Source organism: Bos grunniens, chromosome 1 (genome assembly GCF_055505025.1).
Source record: "Bos grunniens cultivar Pamir isolate PY7600 chromosome 1, Bosgru_T2T1.0, whole genome shotgun sequence".
Classification (NCBI taxonomy): domain Eukaryota; kingdom Metazoa; phylum Chordata; class Mammalia; order Artiodactyla; family Bovidae; genus Bos; species Bos grunniens.
The window spans coordinates 6,670,562-6,696,918 of record NC_141165.1 but is presented as its reverse complement, the minus strand read 5'-3'; the positions used below and the strand labels follow the sequence as shown (position 1 = coordinate 6,696,918).

General features: G+C 46.6%; 1 protein-coding gene across 4 annotated transcripts in view; it reads right to left on the bottom strand.

Annotated features, from left to right (window-relative positions):
• ERG (ETS transcription factor ERG) overlaps positions 1-26,357 on the bottom strand; it is a 315,894-nt gene that overhangs the window by 219,312 nt on the left and 70,225 nt on the right. For all 4 annotated transcript variants that reach the window (XM_086402063.1, XM_086402647.1, XM_086401984.1 and 1 more), the window contains exons 2-3: positions 18,915-19,017; positions 6,469-6,556 (exon numbers count right to left, since the gene is read on the bottom strand). In XM_086402063.1, the coding sequence (XP_086258189.1) occupies positions 6,469-6,507 (39 nt within the window). In that variant the 5' untranslated portion in view covers positions 6,508-6,556; positions 18,915-19,017. The remainder of the gene's footprint in view (positions 1-6,468; positions 6,557-18,914; positions 19,018-26,357) is intronic.

Genomic DNA, 26,357 nt, shown 5'->3' with positions numbered 1-26,357 from the left:
GAATCTGCCTGCCATGCAGGAGACCCGGGTGCAACCCCTGGATTGGGAAGATCCCCTGGAGAAGGGCATGGCAACCCACTCCAGTACCCTGCCCAAGAATCCCACAGGCAGAGGAGCCTGTTGGGCTACAGTCATGGGGTCACAAAGAGTCAGACATGACTGAGCCACCTACACCTAACCCTAACCTACACCCGCAACCCATTTCAAGTACACGGAAGGCTTTGATAAAAAATGTTTGAATGAATGAACAAGTGAATCAGAGAGAGATTCCTTGTTGCAAAAGGATGCAATGAAGTCACTCAAAGAGCTAAAGGCGGGTGGACTCACTCAACTTGGAAATGACCAATGGACTGAACAGACATTTAGTTGCCGGGGGTGGCGGGGGGGCGGGTGGTGGCTAAAGGAGGGGGGCATTGGGAGTCTGGGGTTAGCAGATGCAAACTGTTATACAGAGAATGGGTAAACTAAGAAGTCCCACTGTGTAGCACACGGAACTCTGTTCAAGGACCAGTGATACACAATAATGGAAAAGAAGCGAGAAAAGAGCGTGTATGTACGTGGATGACTGAATCACGGCGCCATATAGCAGACATTAACATACCCTGCAAATCAACTACTGCTTAATTTAAAAACAAAAGAGCAGAGCAAAGAGCCTGGAGAGCCCCACGCTCAGGCTCGGGGCTGGCACAGCCCGTCACCACGGTCCCCTGCCCAGACGCCACGTAACCAGAGCTGGCTCCTACCCTCCTCAGCAGCCAGACCAGCGATGGACCAAGCAGTCTCTCTCTGCTACGGCGAGCATCAAGGGTTTACAATTAGAAAGTGTCTTCCCAAACGTGATGCCGTCCTGAGCCACCCACCTCCATCTTCCCATCCTCCTCTTTCAGCAACTTACCTTCTTTACTGTAAATATCACTCTTACACAAACAGGATATGTGACACTGTGCAAGTTAAAGAATGCAGAGCAAACATTCTCACTTGAACTCAGCTGGCACAGGCAACGCCACGACCTCAGAACTCCCCCCGACCCGAGTCCCTCCCCCAAGCCTTGCCCTCCCTGACAAGGCATGTTGTTCTGTCCTGAATTATTATATGCATGTTGCGCCTCTGTTCTTCTTTTTGCCACATATGTGTGTGTCTCTGAACAACATATGTTTTGTAGTTTCTCCTCTTTTTGATCTTTATATGCGGAATCATACTCTATTTATTCTGCTGTGACTTTTTTTTTCACCCAACCTTGAGAATCACACACACGGATACACAGACACAGCTAAATGCTTGTAGTTTATTCTTTGCCGCTGTGTAGTATTCCTTGGGGGGCAGACTGTAATTCATTTATCCTTTCTCCTGGTGGGCATTTGGGTGGTTCTAGTTGTTTGCTTATGCATGTTTCCTGGCACCCGTGTGCAATAGGGCATACACTAGGGCGGACCTGCTGGAGCATGATTAGCTTACATAGGCAACACCAAACTAGTAACAAAGTACAGTTGGTGTTATACCAGCTTGGCACCAGTGTGGAGGGAAGGACTCTCTGTACCACTTCCATACTTCTATGCCAGTAATTGACATTATATGTAATATAATTGACGTTATATCTATCCCTTATCCCTCAAGCACCTCTCAGAGTAACTAGCCAACTAGTCATTTAGCCAACTAGCCAACATGTCCCATACATGCACTCATTCCCTTGGATGTGGTCACGATGTTTCAGGTCCACACGTATCCATGAAAAGTACATGATGTTTGGGAAGTGCATGTGCTTCCCTCTACGTAAATAGTACTGTGCCACTGAGCTCATCCTGTTTTAGATTTTTTTTTTCACTCAGTATTTTCTAAGAGGTATCCACGTGGCTCTATGTAAATCAGACACGATGACACTGAATTCTTCAGTATGGATATGGTACCCTCATTTTACCAACCACAGGAGCTCCTGGCAGGATCTAGGTGCATTACTTGTAATAACAGATCACTAAATCCTCACACTAATCCCCAAAGTAGGCACTTCCGCTTCAGAAAACAGGAAACCAAGCAGAGAGACTAAAGAAGTTGTTCAACATCACCGAGTTCACAATGATAGAGAGGGAATTAAATCAGGTCCTAGGAGGCCAGGACCCACGTCATGAACTTTGCCAAAAACACACGGCTCAGGGAGTTTCAGGAACCAGCATTGTGAGGTCACACACCCTGTGATCCACAGGGTAGAACTAAAATTCAGACCCTTTCCCTCTCAGTCCCATCCTCCTTTGGCCGGTTCAAAACTGTATAGTATTCCAAGTGGGTAGCTGGTGAATGGCAAAGGAAACGATAACAAAAGGTACCAATCGGACATCTCTTTAAAGTCATAAACTTCACTACTCTGCTGATCCTCTTCATCCAATGTTAGTAAAAGGAAATATTAAAACAGAGCTCTTATGAGGAAATGCAACACCATACATGGGGAACTCCTTTATCAGAATGAGAATCCATTACCGAAATCTTCACCAAATCCTAATAAAATGGATTTTCTAGTCTTTTTTTCCCTGCTCAGGATGTAACAGGAAATAGGAAACAACTCCACATTGGACTTTGTGGCCTGTGCTTAGTCATGCTGGCCAGCACCTTTGTAAAAACGTTGCCTATAGCCTGAAATGTACAGAAAAGCCCATTCTCAAGCCTCTAACCTTTGAAGGTACAGCACTTCCCCATTCTCAGAGATAAAAAGTTCCAGAGCAGAAAGCAACAATTGTCTCATTGGAAGTTTATAGGAACACTGTTACAAGACCTAGGCAGGCAGCTGCAAGAGCAAAGGATTCCCGCACCAAAAAGTTCACAACAATGAGGCTCACCACCTCCCACGCCCCCTTTTTTTAGAAAAAAAGAGGCCCGAGTTCTTTAGGACACTAGTCCACCATCTTCTCCGTCTGCTGGCTTTCTGAATTAAAGCACTATTAATTCCTCCAACAACTCACCACTTATCTCTGAATTTATTAGCCTGTCATGCAGCAAGCAGTATGAGTTTGGCTGCAGTTAACAGGGAAAAGAGTCCGGATCCATCTTTGGTGGTAAAAGGCGCTACCCGTTAGTAGAGCAACAGAATGGTCACATGACCTAACCAGCTAAGTGCATACTGTTGTGACACGGTAATTTTTATCACAAGAACGTGCTTGAGCCTTCCCTGGTGGTCCAGTGGTTAAGAATTGACCTGCCAATGCAGGGGACACAGGCTCCATCCCTGGTCCACAAAGACCCCACGTGCTGAAGGACAAGTAAGCCCAAGCCCATGTGTCACAACTCCCGAGTCAGGTCTCTAGAGCCTGTGCTCTGCAGCAACAACAAACCGCGGTAAGGAGAGGCCCCGTGCTGCGGTGCAGACTGTGCGACTAGAGAAAGCGTGCTCGCAGCAACGGACACCCAGCGCAGACTTAAATAAATAAATAAAAAGTGCTTGGCTGCTGCTGCTAACTTGCTTCAGTCGTGTCCAACTCTGTGCGACCCCATAGACGGCAGCCCACCAGGCTCCCCCGTCCCTGGGATTCTCCAGGCAAGAACACTGGAGTGGGTTGCCATTTCCTTCTCCAATGCATGCATCTGTGTTCAGTCTCTTCAGTCACATCCGACTCTGTGCGACCCCACAGACGGCAGCCCACTAGGCTCCTCTGTCCACGGGATTCTCTAGGCAAGAATACTGGAGTGGGTTGCCATGTCCTTCTCCAAAAATGTGCTTGGAAGGGCCGGAAAAGAAAGACAAATAAAACGTGCTTAATAACTTACTATTCTCGTCAATGAAGAATAGGCTAAAAATACATTTAAAGTTCGGTTCACTTTCCTTGTAAACTAACTGCCACGACCGTCCCATTATGTAAGTCAAGAATAACATTTCATAATTATTTACCATCCCTCCTTTGTAAAATCATTTCCAGCTCTTTCAATATAGAAAGGATAAGAGTAATTTGCTCTGGCAGGAAAGAACTATAGGAAGCTATGTGGGATACATTTCCTAAATACAAAAGGATCATTTCTCTCCTCCAGATCAGCCTATGCAGGGCTACGAAGGATGCATAAAGTCTTTATGGCTGTCTCCCAGCACAACTGCCATGTGAAGTCAATTCTGCAGAGAATTCAAGTACTTTTCAGATGAGAAAAACATTTCTGGAGCAGTGAGCCAAAAACAAACTCTTCCACTCTCTTCATTAACATATCAAGTGAACCTTGTCATGTGTCATTTATAAGAACTTCCTCTCTGAGAAATAAGAGCTGTGTCCCTTAGTCCAGAACCAGAAACATCTCAGCACAGAAAATTTTACTGAGTAAACTCCCCAAACTGGGTATTTTAAGGAAACAGTAGAAAGCAGTCTTATTTTCCTGACTGTTGTCAAGGACACCAATTCCATATACGGAAAAAAAAGGAAGTCCAGGAATAATTATTTAAATTTCAGTAGGTGGAATTTGATAGATTTACAAGAGAAGCAAATGGCTTTAATAGAATTCTATCTCAGAGCCAACATCGGCTATTACTATCTGCCTCTCTAAATTGCCAGTTCATCTTCAAAGACACAGAAGCAATTTGAGTTGAAATTTGTTTCTAAGAAACTCTCAAGGTTACCATTTCTCAAAATTATCCTTCACTTACATTTACATTAAGCAATATGAAGATAATAAGATAAATCAGAGCTGAAAACATAGCTTGCTTCTGAGATCAAATACAGAATGTTTCTCCTGAAGACATTTACAGGGATCGTGTTTCTCAGAGTTGTCTGTTTGGACTGGATAAATTAACTTTAAAAATCTGCAATAATTTCTTGCTGACCTCATCTTTTCCTTCTGGTTGGTTACAAATAAAACGCCAGTCAAAATGAATTTCAGTTGTTGCTGCTCATACTCTGAGCTTCAGAAGATATTTCTTGTGTCACTTTCCTTCTCCGAGAGCTTCTCTTTGCAACCTGTGGCTTCGTGATTAACAGAGACTGAAAAGAAAAAAGGTCCCCTCCTCCATCTGGGTGTAGCACAAACACACTCACCAAACACGTTCCAGATATTTCTGAAGAAACCTTATCACCGCCACAAGAGTTTTCCCACTTGTGTTTCTGTAGACATAGCAGCCATACCCCAATAAACCGTCACACAGAAATCAGACGATAGTGTCTGCCAGAAGGTCCTCTCCTCTCAGTCCCTGGAAGAAATCTAGCATCCTCCACACCCTTTGGACTCCCTGTATTTCTCACACTTGCAAGAACACCCAAAAAGCTATAAAAAAAAAAAACCACACACACTTAAAACTCATTACTTCTAATTCCATTCTCAAAGAAATCAAATGTGTGTGAACGTGAGTTGCACATGGTACACAACACTTTTCCAAATACACTGCTTTTAAAATGCACACGTGTATGTAAATGCGTGTGTACATGTCACTTCGGAGGGTGTTTTATGTTTTAGTAACCCCCCCAAAATGGTAAAATCGTTCAATACCATAAACTTTCTCCTTTATAAGCCATTTTCAATTTTCAATAAATGTTTCAGGTAAAAAGTAAAAATTAGGAAAAAAAAAAAAAAACCGACCAGGCCACTTGGGGAAATGAATTTATATGGGGAAAGTCAGGAACTGGCAAGGCAGTGAGCGAGTTGGGCCAATGCAGACAGCTGAACCAACCAGGGCAGGTGCAGACAGCCTATCTGGCTGATGTAGCTCAAGCCCCAACATTTTCTGTAACTTTTATTTGGGTCAAGTATATGAAAACCATCACTTCATTTCCTCCCGGTGGCTGCAACCACGTGGACACGGAGCCTTAAAAGGAACGGGCCAGCTTCCTTGCAGGGACTTGCCTTGGCTCGAGTCTCAGCCCCTCAGTTCTCTCACTTCCAGAGCCCGCAGAAGAGCTGTCAGTGGGCAGAGGAGGGGAGCAGGTGTGGGTGACGAGCTGCTGAAGTGTCGGGGCGCCCCGATAACACGGCAGCTGAGCGCTGGAAACCCAGGCCTCCGCCCCTCCCGTCTCTCCCTAGGTAACCTCGGGAAGCGTCAAAGAGATGGAATTAGAACAGAAGTCAGAGAGTTTGGATGTGGTTTTCGATGTTAACTCAGGGGTCAGCTCTCCTTCCCTGCAAAGAACCAGATAGTAAATACTGTCAGCTTTGCAGCCCATATGGTCTCCCAAGTTGGAAGGGCTCAACTCTGCCATGACAGCGTGGAAGCAGCCCCCGACGGCATGGAAATGAGCATGGCTAGAGCCCAGGAGAACACTCCTTCTGCACAATGAAATCTAAATTTCCATCATTTACATGCACTGCGAAATATGCTTTTGATTTTTTTTTCAACCATTTAAAAATGTGAAAGGCGTTTTCTTAGCTCCCGAGCTGTGGAAAAACAGACAGTGGACTGGGTTTGGCTCACAGCTGTAGACGGCCGACCCTGGTACTCACTGAGAGGTGGGCAGAGGTCTGAAAATCCAGTCAAGGAGGAAGTCAGGGCAGTTTTGTGGCCAGGATGGAACCTACCTTGATATGAGCTGCTGGGTCTGGGACAGTCTGAATCATGACCTTCAGGAGGCGAGCGCGGCTACCATTCACTCAGCATCCCAGGCAGCTAGGAGACACAAAGGGGTGGCATAAACAGCTGTAAGCAGCCACGAATCTGTGTTCTGTGTTCCATCAGGACTGAACACAGCACACACACACAACAGTAAAGAAATCCCAGCCCTGCATTAAATGTTTGCCTTTATTTTAAAAAAAAAAAATTATTTTGCATTGGAGTATAACCGATGAGGAAGGACAGGGAAGCCTCGTGTGCTGCAGTCCACAGGGTCGCCAAGAGTCAGACGCAACTAAGCCACTGAACAACAACAGCAATAGCCAATTAACGGGGCTTCCCAGCTGGTAAAGAATCTGGAGACGCAGGAGACATGAGTTCGATCCCTGGGTCGGAAAGGTCCCCTGGAGGAGGAAATGGCTTCCCACTCCAGTATTCTTGCCGGAATATTCCCATAGAGGAGCCTGGCGGGCTACAGTCCACGGGGCCGCAAAGAGTCGGACACGACTGAGCACATATAATGATTAACAGTGTTGTGACAGTTTTAGGTGAACAGTGAAGGTCTCCTCAGATGTTTGCCTTTAGATATGGACAGTGAATGAAGTGACCAGAAACCTGACTTCTCTTATGTCGGGAATAACATTTAGTTTTAATCCCCAAAACCGTAAGATGTCAAGCTCCCCAAAATTCAAGTCAAATTCAGTTGATACACATCATTTTACATGAGCAGCATCTATGAGCAATCATTCAAAGGAAGAAATGAGACCCCCCAAAATGATAATTACTATTATATTGATAGAATTGGACTCTGATATTTCTACCCAAACTAATATCATCTATACATCTGTACTTTGGCCACCTTATGCAAAGAGTCAACTCACTGGAAAAGACCCTGATGTTGGGAAAGACTGAAGACAGGAGGAGAAGGGGGTGACAGAGGATGAGATGATTGGATGCATCATTGACTCAAAGACAGGAGTTTAAGCAAGCTCCAGAAGATGGTGAAGGACAAGGAAGCCTGGCGTGCTGCAGTCCATGGGGTCACAAACAGTCAGATGTGACTGAGCAACTGAACAGCAACACACATCTGTAAGCTTCATGATTGCTCAAGTGCTCAGTCATGTCTGACTCTTCGAAACTCTATGGACAGACTGTAGCCCACCAGGCTCCTCTGTCCATGGGATTCTCCAGGCAAGAATACCAGAGTGGGTTTTCATGCTCCCCTCCCGGGGATCTTCCCAACCCAGGGATCGAACCCCTTGTCTCTTGCATCTCCTGCACTGGCAGGCAGATTCTTTACCACTGTGCCACCGGGGAAGCCTGTGGACACCCAGGGAAGTCACTAACTTCTCCAAGATCACATGCTTAATAAGAAACAGTGCCGGGATTCAGGTCAGACTGGCCTGACACCAAGACCCAAAAGGATCTTCGGTTTCACATAATTAACAGGTTTCACCCTGTACTGTGAAGATAATTTAATGTACTGACAATTTAAACCCACATGAATTAAATGTTATGATACCAGTATTCTAGGGATAAAGACTTCACCCAGGATACTCCTTTCTTCAGGTTACAAACCAGCATGCTGCAGTTCTTTTCTGCCTTCCCACCCCAGAACCAGTCTCCACTTTCCACCCCCCACAGCCTGCCAGTGCCCCCCAGGGTTGACCCCTACAGACGACCTCAGCTGAGTGCCCTTGCCTTCTGGGCCCGATCAAGTCCGACCAATGGGACACTGTCTGCTGCTCAGGGGGTGGGAGGAGAGAAGGGCAGTGGTACTTCTTCCCCGCAGCTACCCACCACCCACTGTAGGCCCCCTCCATTCCTGGCCATAGTCCAGCCAAAGCTGACCCCAGGGGGAACCTCTCCCATCCTCAGGACCCTTTCTCAGGGCTCCAGGCACCGTTTCCCCAATCAGCTCTGGGCTTCTGTAGGTCTTAGCCATCGGTTGCTTTCTGGCACTGAAAACAACTTTTTCTAATTTATGTTCTTAGGTGGGATCACTTTTTGTTTAACAGTTACTGTTGTGTGTTTTCTTTTTCGTAAATCAGGCCTCTGACTCTGAGCAGTAGTAAACTTCAGAATGAAAACAAGCAACTTGATGACAGGAAGACAGACACAAATGCGGACTTCCAAGTTTGCAAACACATCACTCCGGGGGGTCTGCTGGGGCTCTCACAGGAGGACATCTGTAATCCAGGCTTTCTGACCCTCTCGAGGCACAAACACATCCACTTTCGACACAGCTCGGCCTCTCATGGGATGCCTTCATCTTCAGGTCTGCATGCTTGGGGGTGTGTGCGTGTTCATCACTCAGTCGTGTCTAACTCTCTGTGACCCCATGGACTGCAGCCTGCCAGGCTCTTCTGTCCATGGGATTTCCCAGGCAAGAACACTGGAATGGGCTGCCGTTTCCTTCTTCAGGAGATCTTCCAGACCCAGGGATTACACCCATGTCTCCAGGGTCTCAATGGATTGGTAGGTGGAGTCTTGACCTCTGAGCCACCAGGGAAGCCCTAATGCTTGGGGGTGGGGTGGGTGGGGTGGAGTCTATCCCCCAGGCGGCTGCAAGTCCCAAGAACAGGCTGCAAGTCAGGAAGATAACAAACTTGGAACCTCAGACATTATTTTTTCCTAAAGCCAAATTTCTTCATCCTGGGAAATATGCAATTCCCCCTTCAAGTCAAAAGTAAGTCCTCTGGGGGATAATAGTTGCTAAATATGCAAAAGGAATGAAGCACGGTCTTGAAATTGACTTGGGGAACGGTTGAAGCTAACCCACATTCTTGGCAAACTAGCGGGAAGAGGACAGAGCACGGGGGCCTGGCCAGAGATCTCTCGGAACTGGCTCCCCTGGGGGTGGGGGGATTCCTTTGACTTCCCCAGGACAGCCTCCTCAGGGCTTCCGGACAATAGGAAGCCCCCACCCACCCAACCGCTGCAGAACCCCATGCTCAGGAACAAGGGTTCTTTTTGTAGGCTTCAGCATCCCCCCTAGGAAGCTCGCCCCACACTACCCCTCCCCCCTGCACACACACACCACAAGCCTGTCCCCTACCCTCAAAGCCCAGGAGACTTAGCAACCACCTCTGGTCCTGAAACGCTGCAGAAGGAGGCTCTGGGGGGCCCTGAGCACAGTTCTCCCTTCCCGCCTGTGGGAACCCAGTCCCCGTGCCCCAAGGCGGCACAGCAATGTGGCGGGGGCCCGAGGTGGGTACATGGCTGGGACCCGGCCCACGTGCCAGGCCCACAGAGGAGCCACCCTGGACACTCCAGCATGATCATGTCTCAGATGACCACAGCCCCTGGCAACATCGGGAGAGGAGAACTGTCCAGCCTGGTACGGGATTATGGGAAACACCAGTAGGCTGTTGTGTGAGGCTGCTCAGCGTGGGACTGGCTCACGGCCCACATAGGAAACCAAAGTGCCCTGCATGTGCTGGGGATGCACAGAGAAGGCGGGGACTAGCAGGCTCACACTTTCCTGTCATGCTATGGTGGGTTAAAAGAGGGCGTCAGTTCTCCATGCTTCTCCAGGTCCGTGCCTTCCGCCTATGACAGGGGTTCCTCTTGCTAAGTAGGGTCTGCTTCCCCAAGCCCGGTTCTTGGCCTGCCCCTGGGCCTTGCTTCATCCAACAGAACACAGGAGGAGAGCCCAGGTCTCAAGAGACACCAAGTGTCTCCACTTGAAACTCTCTAGCCCCATGGGAACCTGCCCGGGCTAGTGCTTTGCAAATGTGAGGCATGTGGAAAAAGCCCAGTCATCCAATCTCTCCAGCCAAGACCACTGATCATCCATCTGAGAGCCCATCAAACCTGGGGCACGTGAGGGAAACTACAAAACCAAAACTTCTCAGGAAGGTTAACGTGAATGGCAGACCCACGGGCTCATGAGCAGAAAAAATGCTCCTTGTTTTAAACCACTGAGACTGGAGATACAGTGTTCCATGGCATTTTTGTGGCAATTACCAATATACACTATATGCTTTTAATAACCAGGTTACCTAGATGCCCCTCAAGACTTTCCCAACTAGAGAGATAAAAGGTGACTCCAATAGGAATTTCAAAAGAAACTGACTTCGCCTCAACCTACAAATAAAGCATTTCCATTCATCTAAGAACGAAAGTGTTAGTCACTCAGCCATGTCTGACTTTACGACCCCATGGACTGTAGCCTGCCAGGCTCTTCTATCCAGGGAATTCTCCAGGCAAGAATACTGGAGTGGGTTGCCATTCCCTTCTCCAGGGGATCTTCCCAACCCAGGGATCAAATCCAGGTCTCCTGCATTGCAGGGAGATTCTTTCCAGTCTGTCTGAGCTACCAGACATGATCTAAAACCTTGACCCACCCTCAAAATGAGCTGGGAAACTGAAGAGGAACCGAGAAACTTCAACCAGAAGACTCTGGGATTCTCGGAGCCCTTCCCTCCAAGCTGAATCCTCACTTCCCATGATGGGACTCTGCCAGCCTGCTGGGGTTTCTAAGCACAGTGAAACAGGATCAACATTCTGGATATCCAAGACCACAGATGCATCACAGAAGTCACAAAGGCCATTGGATCTGTAACCCAGTAAGACATAAACTTAATAACGACTGTTTATGTCTCATGTCTTTTATGAGGAAGTCTGGGGTACTTTCAAGGCATAAGGATGAAGCTGTGGGGAAGGGGATATATAGATTCCAGATGCAATACAGCCACGCCCTTCAAGGGATGGAGAAGGGGAAACAATTGATACAGATACTCAGAGTTCAGTCATGACAGCAGGCAGCCAGGGACACTGCCTGGTGAGGGACGTGGAGAGTACCCAGAGGAGGGAGAGAGCCACAGAGATGCCATCATGAAGCCTTTAAGAGCAAGAGGCACGTGGACTGGCAGGAAGGCAGGGAAACGGGGAACCAGTGCTCCTCCCATCCCCCCACCCTAGGGAGCCAGGGTATATGATACTAACCACCTCCACCACCACCAGGATCACCATCAACTCAAAGAACGTATGGACCAGTCAATGTCAATGAGCACCAAACAACTGATGCTTTTGAACTGTGGTGCTGGAGAAGACCCTTGAGAGCCCCTTGGACTGCAAGGAGATTCAACCAGTCCATCCTAAAGGAATAGTCATTGGAAGGACTGATGGAGCTGAGGCTCCAATATTTTGGCTACCTGTTGTGAAGAGCTGACTCACTGGAAAAGACCCTTTTGCTAGCAAAGATGGGGGGCAGGAGGAGAAGTGGGCAGCAGAGGATAAGATGATTGGATAACATCACCAACTCAACGGACAGAAATTTGAGCGAACTCAGGGAGACAGTGGAGGCAGAGAAGCCTGGCGTGCTGAAGTCCACAGGGTCGCAGAGTCAGACACAACTTAGCAACTAAACAACGATAATGTGAATGGTGCTGTCATCCTCCAGACCACATCAGCTAAGCAGGGGCAGCCCCAAAGCCCAGGAGGTGACGGCTCTGGCACCTTCCCCACTGTCTCTCCCCTTCACAAACACCCTCAACTGTCTTTGCAGTCCTTTGGTGTCTGTTCTTCGTCTTTTTTAAAAGCTCTTCTAACTCACTTTTGTGTTTCCAGTGAGCATTTCTCAAATATTTGGTCATTGTTGAATGACCTGATGCACTGATATCCCTGTAGGAGCCTTTTATTTTCTCCTTTACTTGCCCTTGAACCCTTGCAAAACTTGGATCTGTGTTGTCTAAAAAACCTTTCTCAACTGCATACTTCTTGCAATAAATTCCTTGGGTAATGTATATGTTTATGACTTTGGATTTCACAACCCAGTGTTCTTTTATTATTGGGTATCTTGAAAACTGAAACGATCCCTTCTTCATCCCTGTTTTGAAAACGCCAAAGCTTACTACACAGAAACAAATATTTGATTTGGGTTGCTTTAGATAAAACTGCATCAAGTGCGGACTGGCACACAGGGCCAAAAGGAAAATAAGTGCTGTGTAATTAGGGAGGCAATGCGGTCAAATGGTTAAGAGAAGGCCTGGATATCTGCGGGGCTGGGGCCAGAACAGAAAAAGGACACTCCCTCCCTGCTTCTCTTCCCAACCCGGCTCTGGCCCCCGACACAATCATGGGGACATTCCAGTCTACACGGCCCTGATGGCCGCCTGTCAGGTCTAGAAAGGCACACACAGGACCTGCCACGGGGATGGATTTCAAGGAAGGAGCCTGCGTCGGCCCCAAAGATGCTCGGGACAGTTTGGGCAGGAGCTCTGGGCTCCCAGGCACTTCAGGTGCTGTGTGGACTGGGGGATGGGCAAGAGAAGGCCCGAGAAGGCCTGGGGGCAGGGCTCCCTCAAATGGTAGTGCATCTGAGCAGAGGTGCAGAGTCAGATGCAGGATGGAAGCCAGATCCGGTTTTCCACCTCAGTTCAGTTCAGTTGCTCAGTCATGTCTGACTCTCTGAGACCCCAAGAACCACAGCACACCAGGCCTCCCTGTCCATCATCAACTCCCGGAGTTTACTCAAACTTGTGTCCATCAAGTTGCTGATGCCAACCAACCATCTCATCCTCTGTGATCCCCTTCTCCTCCTGCCTTCAGTCTTTCCCAGCATCAGGGTCTTCTCCAGTAAATCAGGTTTCCCCACCATGGAACCCCAACCTTCCATATTGGGAGCAGGGAGCCTCATCCACTGAACCACCAGGAGTCCTAAGACCATGTTTTGTTCTAATGAAGTGACTTGTGATGGACCCATTGATGGATTCAGGCTAGTCTCAGAAGCTCAGAGCCTTGATAGGAGACCTGGAACATTCAGCCCCACCCCTTCCCTCTGGAGAGAGAGGAAGAGCTGGAGACTGAATCTGTAACCAGTCTTGCCTATGTGATGAAATGTTCATAAAACCCCTAAACGACAGGATTCAGAGAGTTTCCTAGTTGGTGAGCAATCCCCACGTCCCCCGCTCCTTGGAGATGAGGTCCCTATGCTCGGGACCCTTCTGGACCTCCATCCTACAAACTCCCATCCATCTGTTCATTTGTGCCCTTTGTAAAAAACTTGTCATAGGAAGTACAGCACTGTCCTGACTTCTGCGGCTCCTTCTCTCGAATCACTGAATCCTGCGTCATAAAGCAAACTCCCCTGGCTATCGATTTTACATATGTAATGTATATGTTTCAAGGCTCTTGTCTCAAATTATCCCCACTGTGTCCATAAGTCTGTTCTCTAGATGTGTCTCCTTTGAAAGTGAAACTGTTTGTCACTCGGTCGTGTCTGACTCTTTGTGACCCCAGGGACTGTAGCCTGCCAGGCTCCTCTGTCCACGGAGTCCTCCAGGCAGGAACACTGGAGTGGGCTGCCATTTCCTTCTCCAGCGGATCTTCCCAACCCAGGGAATGAACCTGGGTCTCCCACACTGCAGGCAGACTCTCTACCATCTGAGCCACCAGCGAAGCCACCTGTGTTTCCTCTGTTGCCCTGCAAATAGGTTCATCAATGCCGTTTTTCTAGATCCCATATATATGCGTTAATTACAACATTCGTCATTCTCTTTCTGACTTACTTCACTCGGTATAATAGGCTCTAGGTTCACCCACCTCGTTAGAAATGAGTTAAATGTGCTCCTTTTGTGGCTGAGTAACACTCCACTGTGTATATGTACCACACTTTCCTTGTCCACTCATCTGCTGATGGACATCTAGGTTGCTTCCATGTCCTAGTGACTGTAAATAGTGCTGCAGTGAACTTTGGGGTACATGTGTCTTTTTCAGTTCTGGTTTCCTCAGGGTATATGCCCAGTAGTGGGACTGCTGGGTTGTACTCTATGACAACCCAGAGGGGTGGGATGGGGTGGGCAGTGGGAGGGGGATTCAAGAGGGAGGGGACATATGTATACCTGTGGCTGATTCATGTTGATGTGTGGCAAAAACCATCACAATATTGTTAAATAATTATCCTCTAATTTTAAAAACATTACTGAATCCTGGAGAGAGGTTGTGTGAACCACTAACTGTAGCCCAGCTGGACAGAAGGATGGGTAACCTGGGGACCTGACGCTCTCCACTGGTCTCTGCAGTGGGGAACAGTCTTATGGGACTGAGCCTTTAGCCTGTGCTGTCTGGTACTAACTCTGGGAGGTCTCAGAATTAAATCAAATTGTAGGATGCTCAGTTGGTATTAGAGAGCTGGAGAACTGGCTGATGGAGCTGGAAAAGACAACACCTATTTGATGTCAGGAGGAAAAAAGACCCTCAATTACCACCTCCAAATTGATGCTCTGCAATTCACTCATGAAAGTAAAAGACACCTGCACCTTGGAAGAAAAGCTATGACCAACCTAGACAATATATTAAAAAGCAGATACATTACTTTGCCAACAAAGGTCCATCTAGTCAAAGCTATGGTTTTTCCAGTGGTCATGTATGGATGTGAGAGTTGGACTGTAAAGAAAGCTGAGCGCCAAAGAATTGATGCTTTTGAATTTCGGTGTTGGAGAAGACTCTTGAGAGTCCCCTGGACTGCCAAGAGATCAAACCAGTCCATCCTAAAGGAAATCAGTCCTGAATATTCATTGGAAGGACTGATGCTAAAGCTGAAACTCCAACACTTTGGCCACCTGATGGGAAGAACCAACTCATTGGAAAAGACCCTGATGCTGGGAAAGATGAAGGCAGGGGGAGAAGGGGATGACAGAGGATGAGATGGTTGGATGGCATCACCGACTCAATGGACATGAGTTTGAGTAAGCTCCGGGAATTGGTGATGGACAGGGAGGCCTGATGTGCTGCAGTCCATGAGGTCACAAAGAGTCAGACATGACTGAGAGACTGAACTGAACTGAACTGAATTCACACAGGTGTGACAGAAAATTTGGCCGGTGTCTAACTGGTCAGTCCCCCAGTAGAAGCACTGTTTGGTGAATCTCCTCTGCCTACAACCGAAGGCCTTTGGGAGTCTTAGATTGAATCATGCTCCTGAAACCCCTCACAGGGCTAGGCACAGAGTGAGCACTTCATAGAGCTTCCCTGGCGGCTCAGACAGTAAAGAATCTACCCGCAATTTGGGAGACTCAGGTTCGACCCCTGGGTCAGGAAGATCCCCTGGAGAAGGGAAAGGCAACGCACACCAGTCTTCTTGCCCAGAGAGCTCCATGGACAGAGAAGCCCGGCAGGCTCTGTGGCATCACAAAGAGTCAGACTACTCACTGAGTGACTAACACTTTCATTTTTCCTTCAAGCACTTGATAAGTGGCCATCAATACTGGAAATACACGGGGTCACAAAGAGTCAGACACGATTGAGAGACTGAACTGACCTGAACTGAATACTGGAAAGAAAGCAAGCAAGCCGACACTCTATAAAATCCTGCAACTTTGTGAAAAAATAATTCCCAAAAAATAAGCTGCTGGCTTTTCATAAAGGCCCTTTGTCCTTAATTTTAAAACGGAATTTTAAATTTTAGGCTAACTAGTCATTAAGCGCAGACCCGTTAGGTAAAAGGTCTCTGAGCAAACTCATCATAACGGATCCATTCACTGCAAGAATCGGTCATCAGATTCACTGATTCCGGATGAGTGGACATTAGGTACGTCAGTTTCTTACTATTAATAGCAAAACGTACCCTAAGAACTGCACAGGTCTGACTCTTCCCCGGGCAGTGGTCTCCTAAATGGAGCGGGAGGTCAGCGAGACGTCCACCTGAGGCCCACAATTTCAGGAGGTATCCCTTCTCAGCTCCGGCAGGAACAGAATCAGCACTCGAGAGGGAGCATCTCCTTGAAACTGGTGCCTCCCTCGGCTCAACCTGGCCCCAGCTCGGGCGCCTGCTCTCCCTAAAGTAAGCAAAGATCAGTGGGAGGTGGAAATATGAGAAACCAAATGCACCTCTACGTTCGTCTAAAAATAAGAAACTGAACTCCTTCGGTACAATAAGGCTTTATCGTTCCAACAGATATAAATAAGTACTGCAATAGGTTGAACTGTTTCCCTCACACACCCCGTTATGGTAATGTTGCTCAGTTGCCCGGTCATGTCTGACTCTTTGTGACCCCATGGACCGCAGCATACCAGGCCTCCCTGTCCGTCACCAACTCCCGGAGTTCACTCAGACTCATGTGCAAGGAGTCAGTGATGCCATCCAACCATCTCATCCTCTATCGTCCCCTTCTCCTCCCGCCTTCAACCTTTCCCAACATCAGGGTCTTTTCCAGTGAGTCCGCTCTTTGCATCAGGTGGCCAAAGAACTGGAACATCAGCTTTAGCATCTGTCCTTCCAATGAATATTCAGGGCTGATTTCCTTTAAGATGGACAGGTTGCTGTCCAAGGGACTCTTAAGAGTCTTCTCCAGCACCACAGTTCAAAAGCATCAATTCTTCAGCTCCCAAACCCCCAGCATCTGAGAATGTGACCTTATTAGGAGACAGAGTCTTTCTGCAGGTCATGAAGCTAAAGTGGGGTCATTAGGGTAGGCCCTAACTCAATATGACTGGTGTCCTTAGTTAAAAAAAAGGGGGGAAATTTCAAAACAGATTTGCATAAGCAGAAGACAGAGGGAGAATACGACCATCTATAAGCCACAGAGATGGACAGACAGGAGGAACCAGCCCTGTCCTCACCCTGAACTCCAGAGCTGGGAGAGAACAAACTTCCGCTGTCTAAGCACCCCCCAAGTCTGTGGTACTTTGTCCCAGCATCCCTGCAAATGGACACATCTTTATTTTCCATCTTTTAACTGATGAAGAGGACAGGCCCTGATGGGGGTGTGGCCTCAGGAACTATGTCCAATGTAACTGCAGTTTCTTACTGGACACAAACTCTGCTCCAAGCCCGTCCTGGGCACCACGAACTGTTGAACCATCTACTCATCACTCCCGCCTTCACATCAGGAGAGGACAGACTCTTAAGTTCGAGGCATAAGTCAGTGTTACACCAGCCCCACCATAATCTCTTTGACCTCTGGAATGCTTTTTTTTTTTTTTTGAGAAAAGCTTGACAGTCCTGAAGAAACAAGGGGCGTGTTTTGTAGATAAATTGCTGAAATTCTCCAAGTTTATTTTTATTTTATTTTTTTGCATAGCTAATGAAGGCAAAGACTCAATCCCTGTGTGGACCTCTCAAAATGAGGTTGCAATTGAATTCAGGTAAAATAACCACTAACCAAACCCAGTAATAGGACAGAAAAATATAGCTATCATAAAAGCACATTCAAGAAGGCATCATACTGATTTGCATCCCTTCAGTAACAGATACAGTGTTTTATTACTTAGTTTCTGTTCTTACCACAATTCTTCAAAAGCATTGCTTCCTATAATTTTATACTATATAATACCACCCGTTAAAATAGTACATAAGGATCTTGGAAATATAGTCAATATTAAAACTATCTACTGAATAAAATGGTGCAGTAGAATACATGTTTATAATACATTCTTCTAGAACTGCAACGGGCTTCTCAGGTGGCGCAGTGGTAAAGAATCTGCATGACAATGCAGGAGACAGAAGAGACGCAGGTTCAGCCCCTGGGTCGGGAAGATGCCCTGGAGGAGGCAATGGCAACGCACTCCAGTATTCTTGCCTGGGGAATCCCATGGACAGAGGAGCCTGGTGGGCTACAGTCCATGAAGTTGCAAAGAGTCAGGTACAACTTAGCGAGTAAAAAACAACAGCGTTGTAATTTCACTTTATTGGGAAATTTTTCTACTCTTGACGAACTTTTTCTTCCAAACTATCCCGCTCCTTTAAAAATAGATTTCTCGAATCAATACTGCAATTATCCTTTAATTAAAAATAAATAAAAAATAGATTTCTCATTTTTGCTTATTACACTGATGCCACTGGAAACTCAGAAACACAAAGTCTTCTAGGTATATGGATGGATAATCCTAAAATAAGGTTTTACATAATTATTCAGAAAATAGGAACTGAGCAGAGAATCACATAAATTATCTAAATTATCAGCCCAAGACAGAACCCTTCTACCTCCTCGCTCAGCACAAGAACTGCTGCTTATTTTCACCTTGTACTTTGCCATGAAGGGATCCTCGTGAACCAACAATTTCCATGTCAACAAATAGCTTGAATAAAGAGAGATGGCAAGCAAAAAAAAAAAAGCACAGTCTGTAGACATTGTTCTTGGCTGTCTCTTCTGGATGGAGCAGGAGAAAGTAGAAGGCAGTGGAGAAAGGAGGAGTTGCGATGAATACAGAACTTACAAAGTGGTGATTTTAAAAACCCCACAGTGTTGAAGGCAGGAACAGGCGGTACTGGGTCAAGGGCATTTTGTGTGTTGGGGGGAGAATCTAGGGAACCAGCCTAGGCTCCTCAAAGTACATTAAAGGACCCCAGGTAAGGTCTTTGGAGGTTTGGGTCCCCCAAATACCAAATACTGAAGAAACAAAATCTTTACATTCACACTTTTCTAAAAACTTTTGAAAGGCAGGACTTCTCTGGGGCTTTTTGTTTTACCTTGAATCGCCCTTGGCTCCCCCATCTTTTTTCTCTGTAAGTCATTTGTCTTGCTTTTGGTCAACACGGCTTCTTCTTGGATCTTCAAAGATCTTGGAACAACCTGAAAGAGAATTTCAATATAGTAAACTTTGGGTTTTTTCCCAAATGTTAAAACCAAGGATCAACTGTACATTTAGTGACAAACCCACTGCTAAAATATTATTTTAAAGTATCTTAAAAGAGGGATGAACTTAAAATTCTTCCTTCTAAAAAAAAGTAAGGGGCCAGAGTTATGGCAGCACTTCTTCAAATAAAAGTTCAGCATCATAAAGCAAAAATTAGGAACGAGATAAAGGCCAAGCTGTAATGGACGTACTGAGGTCCACGTATGCTTTTGCAAAGAAAATATTTTGAAAATCTTGTCCTTTCCTCCCAGCTCCCAGTTTTAGTAATAATGGTTTCCCCAGATCAGTACTTCAGCACTGCTCTCTGCTCCAAAGAGTGATGGGATTTATTCAGCATCCTGAGAACCGTAATTAGACACCTTTCTCAGTCACATGAAAGAAACAGTCTTTATAATGTGTAGATGCCACAAGGATCCATATTTTTTGCAAGCATAGAACTTGCAAAACTATTAAAAAAACTTTTAAGATGAGAGCAATACTAAAAAAAAAAAAGTCTTTCTTAGAATATGCCTGTCAGAGTGGCTCTAATATCCATTCTCTTATTTTTTGGAGATACAGGAATTTCTGTGCTTCTGCAACTTTCCAAGTCAAATAACCAATCCCAAAATATTTAAGACAGGATCCTCATAACATGACGAATTGCAAATGACAGCTTTTTCAGTTGAAAATATTTTCAAATTAGAAAATGCCTTAAAGTAGTGCATCAAAATCAATATTTGCAATGGGCGATATTATTTATAGATGGTTTCACCAGCCAGCCAAGCCTCCCACTCCACCCCAGAGGCCCCCCACCAGTTCCACCTGGAGGCTTGGGCCTGTGCATTGAGACACTGAATGCAAACGGCCCAACTGGTGGGGCAAAGGGCTTGGTAGGACATGGAAAATTCAAATTCTTAGGGGAAAATTGGGAAAATTATGATACAAAACCATATGTATAGTCTGATTCCAATACTGTATTAGTGTTGGAGAAGACTCTTGAGAGTCCCCTGGACTGCAAGGAGATCCAACCAGTCCATCCTAAAGGAGATCAGTCCTGAATATTCATTGGAAGGACTGATAGTACACTTTTGTGCTCAAACCTCTTCTCTGCCAAAAGAAACACTTGATTTCTGATGGAATATTGGTGGGCTCGATTTAAAGACAAGCACAAAGGCCAGAGACGATTCTATTAAATATGTGCAATGGGTATTTTTCAACTAGCATGATAATGTTGTTAAAATCTCATCTACCCAGAGGGCACTTTATCTGACAAGGTAAATTACCCGTAAGCCAGCTGAGCGGCCTCAAAGGATCCAAAGACATGTCACGAAGTCTGGGGAGAGAGAAGCTTTGCCAGAGAAAGGCACGCTACCAGCCGCGTGAGGTTAACAGCCGGCCCAATCAAAGCAGAAACGTCAGACAATTATGCAAACCAGACTCAGGAACTCAAAAAACATAGCCATTTGAGAACTTTGCTATGAGAGCAAGCTGCTCAAGCCAGCTGAATAGAGCCCCTGGTCCCACAGAAAGCAGATAACAAGGAACACAGCGCCCAACCCTGTCAAGGGCAAGTGGTAGGAACCCTGGTACCTCCCAGACGGGGTGAGCCCGGCGTTCTGCACAGTGACAGGTAGAGGAACACACGTGATCATCGTCAGTGGAAAATTCTCCTCGGAAATGGTCTAAGCCAGACACGGTTGAGCATCTCAAGGGCAGAGTTTAATTTGCAAAGCAGCCATGGCACACAGAGAGACCCTGACTTGGAGCCACGTTGGTACTGACCATCAGCAGCCAAGAGACTGCCCAACTGCAATGGACAGTTGTTTGTGGCCGTGCCATGCAGACAGACACAAGCGTCTCGTGTTCAGAGAACTGCAACCTTCTCGTTCCCCAAACACGCTGGACCAGAGGTCGCCTCCTACACAGAGATTTTCCTGGCCATCTATGTCAGCAACAGTGAATGCATCATAAGCTTAACCTCTGGGAAGATAGACAACCAGCTATCCCAGAGAGTTGCCTTCTCGTCAAAAAAACCCTGGACCTTGACTGAACAACAGCCATCATTGGTGAAAAGGCACCATACCCACCAGCAACACCAGGGACAGTGACACTGTCACAGAGGACCCCATTCATCCGATTACAGCCCCGTCCCCATAGGTGGGGTTCCCAGGTGGCTCAGATGGGAAAGAATCTGCCTGCAATGCTGGAGACCCGGGTTGAATCCCTGGGTTGGGGAGATCCCCTGGAGAAGGGAATGGCAACCCGCTCCCGTATCCTTGCCTGGAGAATTCCACGGATAGGAGAGCCTGGTGGGCTACAGTCCATGTGTTGCAAAGAGTTGGACACGACTGAGCAACTAACACTTTCACTTTCCACGTAAATGGCAAAAGCAGCGGACACAATGGTGCCCGCCTCTCCTAAGAGAGGAAACCCAATGCCACTTGGGTGTGTAGCCCAACCCCCAAAACACCCTGGGAAGGGCTGACCCTGCCCCAGCTTCAGAGGCAACTTCTATCACTGGGCAACTCCTATCACCTACTCCTCTTGCCACTGGTTGACTTAAAACGGAGCATGTGATATCATTTTAGCCAATTCAACCCCAGGGGAAGTGACAGGAAGACTTCTGGAGAAAGTCTCCTGGCCAACAAAGAAAGGTCATCTGCTACTGTCCTGTCTGTATGACCCTTGAGCCATCTCAGGACCATGAGAGGAGGGGGCCTGGGGATAAAACCATGCACTCTGGGAAAAGGCGAAGGCAAACCTCGGGATTCTGCTCAGGATGCAGAAAACAGGATTAGGCAGAAAGCATCGGCGCCTTGTGTCTATGTTCAAATGTCTCTGCTAGGAATACAGCAGGATCTGTGTTCAGAAGAACCACCTTCCTCTCTTTGATTATCTGTATGCAACTCAGACATGCTGAATACTCTTTTCCATTGTGATTTTTAAATACAATCATCTGCTGCAGAATTAGTCCAGCCCATAAATCTCCCTGAATACAATGTTATATCTCAGACTTGAGAAATAACTGTTATCAAGGTAAGTGATCCATCTCAGCCTACGTATGTACGGAGTGTCCAGGTACCAGAGGTGACACAGAACAGTGCCCTCATTAAACAAAGGGTTTGATGAGGGGATTATGCTTCTAGTTAAACGACTGATTTGGAGGCAGAATGTGATCAGGTAATGAGAGGAGGACAGAAGGGGCAGCAATTCCACCTAGCATCATGGAGTGGCAATGCCTCTTCAAAGGGGTGATATATCATGGGCACTTGGTATTCCATAGGTGGGAATGGAAAGGGAAAGTATGCAAGGTAGAGCAGCCAGATGAGCAAAAGCATGGGCGTGAAAGGGAGGCACACGGGAGAGGCTCTCTGGCTACGAGAACAGTTCAGGGATGTTGAGTGACTTACCCCTATAGTTAAGAAATCACATTGGTGTATGTCTCTTTCCACAATCTAAGTTCAACCTGCCCTTCAAATCCATCCATTCATTCAAGTATTCCTCCATCCATCCACCCACCACCCATTATGTGTCTTCCATCCATCCACTTATCAACAGGCATTAAGTCAGCTTCCTCCACGTTCAATCACTGAACTGAGCCCTGCCTAGAGGTGGGCTTTGCCATGACTTCAGGGTCGAGTGGGAAGCACAAGGTTGTAAAGGCACAATCACAAATTCCAACACCCCCAACACCTGGCTTGACCCCCCACCAGCTGCAGAAAATCTCCCACAAGGGAGTGAGGCAGATCCAATTGAGCACAGCATCTGAACTACTTGAGAAACTGACAGAGGAAAACTGGACGGCCAAGCAGAGGCAGAAGCCGTCAGAGAATTAGGAGAACGTCAGAAAAGGTCCCAGCCCTGGATGCCGAGGAAGGACCTTCAGTAAGGCAGAAACAGTTCACAGCATCGATCTGCAGAAAGCTGAATAAAAATGAGCAAGTCAATCACCCAACCACACATGAACAAATGGTACTAGATGTGGCAAGTCAACAACCTCTGAGTGATCTCCAACAACGTGGCCAGTTTCCAAAGGCTCACTAGCAGAAGGTTGGGAGGTTATGTGAAGGTCAACATAGGCTATTCATGAAAGACGCTGATGGACAGGGAGACAAGGGGAAGAAAGCTCAAGGGAAGAAGCACTACTGTGCTCACCAATTCAACATTTGTTGCATGCCTACCGCGTGTGAGAAACTGCCAGCAGCCAGGGTTGGCCCCATGGTTCAGACTCCGAGCTTCCACTACAGGGGCGAGGCTTCAGTCCCTGGTTGGTGAACTGCGATCCTTCATGCCACACATCATGGCAAAAAAATGTAATAAACAAAATAATAACGAGGAAAAAGAAGAAATGGCCAACAGCTAGAGTGCACAAGACTCAGTCATGCCCTCGATTAGATTACAATCTAATTAGAAGACGGTTTATCTCGTTTGTCTGGCTGGTTTGTTAAGGGTGAGAAAAGGGGGTGTATTTACAGGTAGGATGGAGGGAAAGGCATAAAAGCAGACACAGATTCTAGAGACAGAGGAAGAAGAGGAAGACAGAGGCCTTTCCTCTGCCTCTTTCAGAGGAAGTCACGGGGTCACAAAAGGGTGAGACACACTTAGCAACTGAGCATACACACACCAGTGAGCCAGTGAAGTTGCTCAGTCGTGTCCGATTCTTTGCGATGCCATGGACTGTAGCCAACCAGGCTCCTCCATCCATAGGATTTCCCAGGCAAGAGTACTGGAGTGGGTTGCCATTCCCTTTTCCAGGGAATCTTCCCGACCCAGGGATCGAACCCAGGTCTCGCGAGTTACAGACAGACGCTTTACTGTCTGAGCCACCAGGGAAGCCCATGCGCACACACGTGAAGTTATCTATTCCCATCGTGGGCAATTTCAAAAACTAACAGAATTCCCAGGTGCAGAGCTGAACAGAGATACAGGCCATCTTTCCAGCAAGTCTGCTGGCACTAGCCTTGGCGGACCAGAAGCCCAGCAGAGACCGAGGGCCCTGACGCTATTGGCAAGTCACGAGGTGACGGCGAGGAAATCTGTGAAGATCAGCCAGACAGCTGCTCTGCCAGCAGCTGAGCCCCAGTAACCTGTCTCTGTGGGCAGGGCAGACACTCGGGACGTTGGGGTGCAGAGCTAGCAAAAGCCTCAGCGCTCTGAAACGGCGTCTGCATCAGCTCTGCTGCTTCCTGAATCTGCCCGGTATCCAAATCGTTTGCTGTTGTCGCTCAGTCACTCAGCTGTGTCCAGCTCTTTGTGACCCCAAGGACTGTAGCCCACCAGGCTCTTCTGTCCACGGACTTCTCCAGGCAAGAATACTGGAGTGGGTTGCCGTTCCCTTCTCCAGGGCATCTTCCCAATCCAGGGGTCAAACCCGGGTGTCCCTCATTGCAGGCAAATTCTTTACTGTCTGAGCCACCAGGGAAGCCCATAGTGTATATATATGTATAATATATATATATTATATATTATATATATATATATATATATATATATATATGTCAATCCCAATCTCCCAATTCATCCCCTACCCATCACTTCTTGGTTTTGTTTTTTTTTAATTATTATTCCTGAGAAGGGAACAAAATGAATTTAGACAGTAATATTCCTTTGGAGCCCGAGATATTCTACAAGGAGTCAACACTGGGTCTTTCTCTCCCCTAGGCCTGGACATGTGCATGTGAAAGCTGATCAAGCTGACTGCACAGAGGGAGCAGTGGCCGCCCCTCCCACCAGCCCCCAAACAGCTCCACAGCCCCTCGGGCTGGGGGCCATGGTCGGCCTCGAGGTCCCCAGGAAAAATGAGACATCTGAAGGAAAACAGGCTAGATTTGAAAGGCGGGTGACATCTAGAAAAAGGAAAACAACTATAAATACAACTTCTCTCCTGTTTTACACTGAGCCTTCTGTTATAGGAAACACATTTAACAGAGTCAGGGTTTTTTTTTTCCCCCCTAAGCTCAACTGGAAAAACATAAATATTTAGTCATTTCATAACGGCAGACAACTGACAAGCAGGCCACAGATTAAAGGAACATGATGTATTTCTAAGAAAGTCTATCAAACAAAATATATCTTTGGGAACAGAATCCCAAAGTCTGTTTTAGAAGCAAATCTTGGCCTTCAAAATGAATCTATCTTGATGTAATCACAACGTCACATCTTAAGAGATAGTAAGTGTATCGATAGCCATCTTTGTGAACAATGAGGTCTGTTTCACATTTTTATTTCATTATTTGTTTGTGTCATATTTTTAAACTAACAACACTGGGCATAAAAAAAATTAAAACATTATAAATGTATAATTGGGCTTCCCTGGTGGCTCAGTGGCAAAGAATCTGCTTGTCAATGTAGGAGACGTGGGTTTGATCCATGGGTCAGGAAGATCCCCTGAAGAAAGAAATGGAAATCCACTCCAGTATTTTTTCTTTCCCACTCCAGTATTCTTGCCTGGGAAATCCCATGGACAGAGGAATCTGACAGGCTATATAGTCCATGGGGGTCACAAAAAGTCAGATACTACTTATAGCACCTAAATAACAACAATGCATAATTACTTTAGAGGTAGCATATAAAATAACTAATTGCCAAGTTAACTGCTATTGTAATTACCATCTCAGTATCATAAATGAGAAATGTGAACTTCCTGAGTGGCAACAGGATTTTTAACAGAGCAAAAGGAAAGAAATGTACATTAACAGAGAGATTACATGTAGGGATATTACAGAGCAACATTTTCAGATGAAATTCCTTCTATTAGCATCCTCAGATGTCTTTATTTTGAATAGACTTTGAAGAGACAGATCAAGAGTCAAGTGTTCCTAAGAAAAATCAATTTGATAAAGGTAGGAAGAAAAAAACACTGAGACTTTCTAATAACGCAGATAATTCATTACATTATCTGTCTTTACTGCCCCGCAGTTAAAAAACAACATATCACCAAACGCTTAGAGAGTATCAAGCGGGAAAGCTTTCCTTGTGCTCTGAAATAGGGAGGAAATTCAAAGAACCGGGAACTTGTCCTGAAGGTCAGTCTATGCCCGCTGGCTTGGCTGAGACACCCTGGCTCCCTGGTGATGGCATTTTCACTACCAGGAGCACGGAAGCCAGCTTTTCCGTTTCTGCTTGACTTTTGACTCGTTTAAGAGAACCGCATTCAAACTGCCTCCTAGGTACAGGACACACTTTGGAAAGACAGATCGTTAAAACTTCTCATGTATTTAAACAGAAATTGTGTCAACACAAACACCCTTCACTGACACTCGGGACGTGAGGTTTATAATGCGCCTCTGACTGCAAG